Source organism: Cuculus canorus, chromosome 2 (assembly GCF_017976375.1).
Source record: "Cuculus canorus isolate bCucCan1 chromosome 2, bCucCan1.pri, whole genome shotgun sequence".
Lineage (NCBI taxonomy): Eukaryota > Metazoa > Chordata > Aves > Cuculiformes > Cuculidae > Cuculus > Cuculus canorus.
Window position 1 is genome coordinate 123,995,270 of NC_071402.1, and position 9,460 is coordinate 124,004,729.

The following is a 9,460-nucleotide window of genomic DNA, read 5'->3' on the forward strand; positions in this document are numbered from 1 at the left end:
ACTCAATGGCACAGAAACAATCCTTTAAATAATGCACGGCGCCACGGTCAATACAAGCCTCTAATTCAGTCTGGAGACCCTGCTGAATAATTTCAGCCGTGGTCCTACTGCTTACAACTGCAGCTGACGCTTGACCCAATTGCATCCCATCAATCAAAGGCTGAGCAATCAATTAGCTAACATACAAAGCACTCTGCCTCTATCTCTTTGAAGGCTGGTTAAAAATACATTATGAATCAATATATTTTATTGAGGGTTTTGGTTGGTTGGGTCTTTTTTTTTGAGGGGGAAGCAGTAATTATCTGTCTTCCTTTGTAGAACCTAACTCTTCTTTATTAGACATGTATTAAAAAGACTATAATAGGCAACTCTTAACAAGGACAGCTTATATTTTCAACAGAATTGTTACATTTATAAAAATACATTTTTGTAAAAGGAAAACAATTAAAAAAGAAAAATCACAGTAAGGCTTTGTCAGAAGATGCACTAACCACCTGGTACTCACTGATGCTGAGTCAGCAGCCATGGGAAGGTTATCCTAAACAACCAGCTAAAAATAGCGTGTAGCTGTCAAATCATGGATGTGGCAGTACAACAGGGATACAATCTTCAATTACTGGAGCTTCACATATGCAGACAAGCAAAGAACAGAGGGCAAAATAACCAACACAACAAAAAGACACCAAGACGCTTCCATGAACACAACTTTTGGATTTATTCAGCATTATTTTCTCCCCATAAACTGTTTTAGGAATACTGCAGTTTTTGGAACTAAACCTGATATAGAAAGTTAAAGCTTAACATTTCAAAGTATTACTGGTGCCAGCACTAAGACAACTTTGAAGAAGAATTTACTAAGCCCATTTATGCTGATGGTGCACAGGCATGACAAAATATAGTTCGTACTTCCACAGCTCATTTTAAAGGCACAGAGTCATTAACAGTAAAAATTGACCTTGCTAGGGAAAGGGAGGGTGGGTGTGTCTATGGATACTTAAGCAGTCTGTGCCTGCTATGGATTCAGTCTTCTCCAGAAGTTTCCACAGCCTAAAAAATCTATCTACTTGCACTATTGCACTTCAGGAAGTCTGGATGCAGCCATCACTGAACAAACTTGACATTTCTTGATAACACAGTTGAAACTTGGACATAATTCAAACTGTGGTGTTACACAACTCAGATTCCAGACAGCACTCGTTCCAATGTGCCAAGCCTGAAGAACAAAAAAACTTTGAAGACATGTAGATCATGTCAGACATTCGCAAAGCCAAACCATCTGGGAGAATTACATACTCAAGAAGCCAAATTGATGACCTGGAAAACAAGCTGCAATTAAGACATGCCAGTTCCAGTTGCATTTCTAAAAGGCACAAAAGCCAGACACTCAGGTTTTTATTATTGCTTGCTTGTCACTAGTATTATGTAATACGTTATGCTTACTAATTTCTTGAGATTCAACATAAGTTTTTATAAACTTATACAATAGATAGTCCTTGGACCTCTTTGACCTTAATTCAACATCTACCTCACAGGAGGAATTAAAGCCTTCATCACATCCCTACTGCTATTATCATAGGCAAGACCCAAGACTTGGCTGCAGCCCACAGACCAGCAGCAGATTAGGAGCAGATCCCTGCTTTCCTGTGCAGGGTCACAAGAGAGTCACAGAGTGGTTGCTCCAATAGCCAAAGACATCTCGCAGCAACAAGAAATATCCATCTTTTCACCCCACCCTCACCAAAGTAAGCCATGCCATGTGTTCACTGCACCACCACCTACCACTGCTCTATCTCCCAGCACTCAGGAAGAGAAGAACCACAGCTTCTGCCCAGCACTATGTCAGTGACTGATAGTTGGACAAGGGCTGCTGAGAACTCCACTCAAATAGGACCAAGGCAGTGCTTGTGTCTTGCATAAAGCAAGAGAAAATGCAATATATGCCCTTCCCTAGCTGCCAGTGCTGATGCAAGCTTCTAAATGCCATCAGATTCACATCTTTGTTAAAACCCAGCCTGCTCCTGGTTGTTCAGGTAGCAGCTGTTAGACAGAAAATCCACCTTTCCCTTACAAAACTGTGACCACAAAACACTTGCCTTCCAGTTCCGAGGAAAATTGTATTTTCCAGTTATAGGATGCATCTAATAGCATCTAACAGCAGAAACACCGAATCAAGTCAAGAGATCTTATTTCCAGCTTAGAAAGAAGACTGTTGAGCTGCCCCAGACCATGCAGAGAAAAATGTGACTTCTGCACTGAGCTGCCTGCATCTCCTCACCTTTACAACAGAAACGTTTCATCCTGGCCCGGAAATGACCACTGCTGGTCTTATCACACTAATGTCCAACAGATGAGGATTCCCCTAGGGAATTAAAACTACGGAAATCTCTATGTCGCAAATGGACAAGACAGTCATTTTCAACATCTAAACACACTTGTGACCTCAACTACTGAGTGCAAGCACTAAACCTTACAATCGAGTTTTTAACAAATGATGGTGCGTACCTTTCACAAGGCCAAATTCAGTTTATGCAGCCATGTGTTTCTAGTTGGGAACAGCATAGAGCAAAAGAGTATCTTGCACAGACCAAATGTGAAACTTTTCTCAATTTTTCTCATACAGTGAATGGAAGTAACACAGTTAAACAGTTATCTTGATATAAGCAATTTGCACGCAAAACCACTGCCCACTCTTTCTATACGGCCTCCTAAGGCTACGCAGTATTTTGGTAATAGCAATCCCAGGCACTGGAACACATTTTGAAAACTTATTCTGTAGCAAAACAATTTGACAGGATAAAAATCCACAGTCTCTATCTGTGAGGGATAGGAGACAGGCAAGCAGACAAGAGTGTGTGACAATTCATGCATCTCCTCTAAGCTATTATCATCTCACCTAGAAAACAGCTTCTAGAAATGCCCACACTGCAATTTTACTGTGATTACGTGCACATTAACAGCAGGTATTAATACAAAAAGCCCCTAAAAGTAATGAAGTTAACGGATTTAGTACTTCAACAATGGTATTACTTTCTAAAGAATCTCAGGAACGCTAGAGGTTCAACTGAAGAAAGCAACAGCCAGAACCAGCTTTAACAAAGCAACCCTCTCCCAAATGATTTTTTCCTGCAGATGTCCCATAAAATCCACCTTCATTTCAATTACAACTGTTAGTGCAGTGCTAGCAGTATTGAAAAAGCATCCTGCCATCACAGGGCATCCGTGTTTGTTTGCAAACGATTTTATGCCAGTGACCTTCCAAGTCACAGAGAGCGCAATGTACCTCAGGCATTTTTGAAGAGGACGCAGTGAAAGGATGAAGGATAGAGAGAGGATCATGGCAAGCGAGGCAGGCAAAAGTTCAATAATCTAGGCCACTGCCCAGACACGCTAACTCAACTCATTCAAAGCTCCCAGGAGCTGCCCTCCTCTGTTTACATTTCCCAACCCCAGCAAGCTAACTGCTCCTCTCCCTGACCCCTGGGGTGGTTATCAGGTCAGACTGAGGACACGCAATAAATTTATGTAAACACACAATATGGTATCTCGTCATCGCCACCCCACCACACCTTTGGTTTCTGTCCTACCCAGCCGTTCCCTGAGATGACTTATTTGTTTCAGTGTAGGACTGAATGCAGAGGCACCGGTACTGCAGCATACCTGGCAGAGAACTCTGCACTACCAAGCGAGCTCTGCAGCACTGCTCTGACACCTGCAAAGGAGAGAGGGGACACTGCCATTCCTGCAGCCTCATCAAACTTCTCTGCTGGGAGCACATTACTCGATTTCAAAAAGGTACGACAAAAGCAAGATTGATGTATGACAAAAAAGGAGAAGGAAGAAAAGAGAGCGATGAGAAGGAAGGTCAACCCACACAAACGTAACTACACAAAATCCAAAGATTATTAATGAACTACTAGTCCCTGAAGCATCCTGGGTGAGAAATTTAGGCAGGACCAGGTCATCCATCTAAACCAATGCCTGGTCGCCGAGAGCAGCTACTGTCAGTAATACTGGGTGGATCATTGCCCTGTAGGCAAGAGAAATCTCAGCTGTCTAGGTCTACCTCCACAAAAACCAGACTTCGTATTTTATACAAACAGAATTCAGACAGTACCCTGTGGCTAAAAAAAGGGAAAAAACTATCAACAAAAGCTTTTTAGAACCAAATGTTTATCTAAATGTGAAGTTTTCAATTACTTTCTCTACCTCTGGAAACACAGGACCTTATTTCCAGAGTTTGATATCAGCTGGAAGTGTACGTTTCCCATCCTAAAAGATCAGATTTCTCAAATTAAGTTCCCAAAACAAAGACTCACTCTAAACAGTATCATGTGAATCCAGGGTCAAGCTATAAAAAGTAATGCTCTTTCACATTTTCTTGCGCTCTCCCTCCAAGTTCAAGCAATTCTGAATCATTAGTGACAATTTAAAGTTTTATGTGAAAGCTGAAATTCACTGCTTGGTGCTGGCTCTCGATATCTCAGGATGAACTGAAAAGAATTCAGAGCACAACAACAAACAAATAGTGTAGATGATTATAGACAGGAAGGTGGAGAGAGTGATCTATTGTATGTGGTATGATGCATCAATGGCATGAATGTGAGGTGTCATGCCTCAGGGAAGATGACTTAGTTAAGGTTACAGTTAATCAGCACAATTAAGGAAGCGAATATTTGAATACCAGGAAAAACTAGGCTTTGTGAAGAAAAATGATCAAAGCCATTTCACAGAGCCTACAGAAAATACTAGGCAAGTCAGTGGAGGCATTCAGCATTTTGCTTTCTAATGACTGAAACTGCCTTGGATCCCCAAGCGAAGAGCTGACACATACCACTTTATTCCAGGGTAGGCAGCAACCCTGCCTGTGGCCAGTAACCCCAGGTAAGGCTGCACCTTACACTGAAGGTCTGAACTAAATTGAATTCCAGCAAAAAAAGTAACTGAAGGTGCCGAGCTTTTAAACACACCATTGAAGGAAGGTATTCCCCAATTCCACAATCAGTCTCGCTGTGGGTAAGCGATAGTTTACTCACTCTATAAGCCTGGTGAGAAATAAAAATCACAGACTATTTTTACAAGGTAATCTCCAAAGACTAAAGAAATTTCTTCTATTAATCAGAATGTATGCTTAACAAACAGTGTGAATTGCAGCTTTAGTTCAGTGAGAGTCTTGTGAGAGACAGTTTCCAAACAGCAGAGCAGCATTCAGGTGCAGTTCTCCTCTGTTCTCTCTCTTCTCCAGGATCCAGTCATGATGATGTCCACACTAGAATGCTTTGTGCTCAGCCAGGGCCACAGGCAGCAGCAGCACAACAGACAGCGGAGCTATAGGGAAGGTAGAGTGTGAAGTTTTTGTCACCCCAATTGCTTACTACAATAAGCAGTACTGAGATGAGAGTTATACTCCCTTTATCCATGCTATAAGCCCATTCCTAGCCTCCACAACCTTTAAGAAGCAATGCAAAGATTAGATAGTTTTGGCAAAGGCTGTAATCTAGGAATTTCTTAAAATCAAATTATACACCTTGACTGTAGGCTCAGCTGAGGCCAACTTGCACGCCTGCGTGATTTAAGTCACCCAGCTCTGGGTTTTGAGGATTAATAATTCAAAGTTTGCAGAGGCATCATATATTTGCCCAAGCAAAAAAAGTGCTATCACACTTTATACAGCAGCGATAATTCTGCTTGCAAAGTTCCCTACTCCCTTAAGATTTTAAGCAATTTAGTGGGGGAAGCATAAAGAAGAGCAATCTCAGGATAGGCTTACTGCAAACACAAGATCCTCCGTGGATTTTCACAGGCTAGACCTGCATGCATACATATCTGATCCAAAGTTGGCACACTTCACTTAAACTTAAACAAAAATCTCACATAGAGAAATCACTGTCTGGTAGCCACTGCATTAGGGGAGAGAAAAACTCTAAAATTTCTGTTCTCTAAATTTAGAGATTTCAGAGGCAGCACTGGAACCCCTGCATACAGAAACTGCAAAGTGAGCACAGGATCAACACCAGAGGAAATACCCTATCTCCAAGCAGAAACGAATTAACTAATACAATTTATCCTAATCTCTATAAAGCAAACAAGTACTTATAAAACAAGATAACTTGGTTGAGCAGTAAACTAATCTGTCTTTCAGTTGCTGTGTTTTCTTTGCCCTTTGCCCACAGAAAGCCAAGCTTGTTTCCTACTTCTGAAATGTTCTTGCTATCAGTAACCATGTAATTTGCAACAGAGATCCAGCTCCCTGCCCAAGAGCTGGGGGTAAAATAGGTTGATGTGGACTTGACCTCATGATGGCAACAACAGAAGATGTTATAAACCCCAAATTTCCAGAAAAGACTCAAAACAAACTCCATTAGCTCCTCTCACAGCAAAAAGGGAAAGCAGTTCTCCTTTTCTACAGTGCTAGACTTATTCTTTGGTGAATATCTAATCTCCTCCCTCTGCGTTTCTAATTATGAGGAGGAAAAGGCATAAGAAACGGGCTGTGTATGTCCACATCAGCACTACATTAGTAACACAGGCATACACCAACACACAAAAGACGACACACATTTTCCTGACTTTTTGCATACATCATTTACACATACAAGTTAACCTTGAGCAAGAGGAAAAGCAGAATACTGACAGAAATACTGTTCTGGATGACCTGTTGAACCCTCTTAATCCCCGAAAGGAGGCTTTCTTGTCTCTCACTCCCCAGCCCTGTGCTACTGCTACGACAAACATCACATTCCAGCGTGACCTGTTTTGGTTTTTTTTTCATCATCGCATATATAACTTAATGGCTTTAGGGCAGGAAGTCTTCATTTTATGCCAAAAGAAAGCACATGTAAGCCTAGTTAGCTTGCAGAACAGCAAATTTACTGTTCTGAAACAGACACCAGACAGACCCTCTACAATCTAAGAGCATGGAATGGAGTGACCTTGACCACCATACTTACTAGCAGAGTCAAGTTTCAGCAAAGAAATTATAAAGATGCTTCAAATCCTCCATCACTGATTTTCTCTCTATTGAGAACAAAAATTCATCTGTTTCCAGCTGGAGCAAATCTCATATGTCCAAGGAAAAGAGATTTTCGCTTAGGTTGAGGTTTGCAAAGTCTCATACTTCTTCACAAAGGGTTATTTGGTTAAAAGTGTATCTCAATGTGGCTAGCAAAAAAAGTTTAATTTCAATGGAACTGGAATATTCCTGATTGTCAGTCTTCATTTTATCATCAAAACAGAAGATAAGTCCAGCCGATCCTACTACAGCCACACTTGGACACAATGCTACAATGCCAAATGCCAGTCAGTCATCTACATCATACACTCTAGTTCCCACACACACGCACTTACACAGATCTCACAGCACAAAAGCAAGCACAAGGGTTTCAAATACACCCCAGCATCTAAGCAATGCAAAGAATGACAAACACATACCCTACATCGACTGAACCATGGATGTTTTTCTTATGGGGAAAAGAATAATAATACTGCTCAAGTTCTGAGCATTCACAAATAATTAAAAATAAAACAAAGCCATGCCTATTCACTGAGACCTGATAATTTTTGATTCTCTCTCAGAACACCTATTGCCTAGAGGAGAAAAGCCGCAGCAATCTTCCAGCACACCAATAAATCCAGCCTCACGCACCACTCCCCCCCTTATTCCCCTGCCACATGAATGCATTGCTCACGCTTCAGCTTTTTCTCTGTTCCATTTTGATTTCCTACACTTTCCCAGCTAAACAGAGAGTTGCAGCTGTTCCAGCCTCTCCAAGATTAATCCAAGCAGGAAGGCAGCCCTTCCCTGCCTACATTCCCGAGCCAAACTTCCACCTGGCCATGTCAAGGTCGTGGTTATTTTTCTGTAACCATCAAGTTTCCAAACTGTTTCAGCTAACAGCAGGAAGGTTTGCACCAGGCAAGACCCCATCCACACACCCCGTATTACAAACCACCCCAATTCCAAGGCGTCCAGCAGCGGGCACCTGGCAGGAACACAGGTGGTACTGGGTACTCCCCACCTCCTTTAACGTCCACCGAGGAAACGCCTGGCAACACACCTGCAGTCTGTGACAGGAGTGAAGTGTCCCACTGATACCGAAAATGCCAGCAAACAAACTCTCTTAAGACTCGTTTTAGAGTTTTAGAAAGCAAGCATCCTTTATCAGGCTCGGGAAAGGACAGGGAGTGATCTCCATCAATCATGTGCAACGAGACAAAAGCTGATTACAGAATATATTTCACACTTACATGGATGTGTAGAAAGCTTAGGCATATTTATTGTTTTCCAAGGACCGATTTTAATGTTATTATGAACTTCACAACAGTCAAAACTTTTGCTAATTTGGAGCTGGTTTTAGCTCTCTGCTTGACCTTGCATTTGAGAAAGGGAGGGACTCTAAACAGAAGAGATTACAGAAGAAGGGACATCTGCTCAGCACAGATCATACTTTTACACAAGACGTTATCATTTTTAAAGAATGAATAGTTTGGAAAAACACTGAAAGAAAACACTGTCTGAAAGAAATTATGCTGTCAGAGGGACATTCTGTCTAACTTTCAAAGATTATACTTACTTAGATGAAACTTTAGCTTAAATAAAAAAATACTCCACTTTTTGTAGTAGTAATTACTTCTTGTATCGCCATGGCACCGGGCACGCAAAAAAAAAAAAATCAAACCCGGGCCTGAAACTAGCAGGACAGCCCTTTTTTTTTCGCCCTTTTTCCATGCATTTTTACCCAAGTCCTCCAAGCACGGTTTAATGCCAACAGCTTCCCCTCCCAGGTCTCGGATTCCCCCGGCTTCCCAGGGCGCAGAGGCTGAGCACCGGCAGCAACTCACCACTCAGGTAGTTGGTCCACTTGTACAGCACCCCTTCCATGGCAGCCGGCCCATGCAGGGCGGCCGGAGGAGTCACGCCGCCCACTGCCGCCCGCGCCCCGCCGCGCCGCCCGCACCCACGGCCATAGCGGGGCACCGCCCGCCCCGCCGCCGGGCCTGCCCACCGCCGCCACGCCGCTAGCGCAGAGCTCGCCGCAGTCGCGCGCGCAAAGAGCAGTGCCGAGGCGTTACGGAAGCGCAAATCGTTCCGAGAATCCCAACCCACGTGACACACAGACGACCAGGGGTTGTAGAGCGCGGACCGCCCAGAGCAGGTGGCCGAGCGCAGCCAATCGGAACGTGTGCTCGCTGAGGGCGACGCCTAATCGGCGGAGTCACACTGCCCTCCCGGCCCGGCCCCCTCTGCAGCCACGCTACTAGCGCAGAGCGCGCCGCACCCGCTCGTGCAAAGAGCGGCTCCGCAGCGCTAAGGAAGCGCAAATCGTTCCGAGAATCGCAACCCACGTGATAGACAGGAGACCGGGGGAGGGGGCGAGTGCAGCCAATCGGAACGCGCGGTCGGTAAGGGCACCGCCCAATCGGCGGCCGGCAGGAGCAGCCGCTGCCGTGTGAGGGCTCGCTG

At 43.6% G+C, this 9,460-nt stretch overlaps 1 protein-coding gene across 1 annotated transcript in view; it reads right to left on the reverse strand.

Annotated features, from left to right (window-relative positions):
• Positions 1-9,056, reverse strand: part of PLEKHA8 (pleckstrin homology domain containing A8) — a 31,135-nt gene extending 22,079 nt beyond the window's left edge. The window contains exon 1 of the mRNA XM_054059440.1: positions 8,839-9,056. Within this exon, the coding sequence (XP_053915415.1) occupies positions 8,839-8,878 (40 nt within the window). The 5' untranslated portion in view covers positions 8,879-9,056. The remainder of the gene's footprint in view (positions 1-8,838) is intronic.
• Positions 9,057-9,460: the final 404 nt, after the last annotated feature.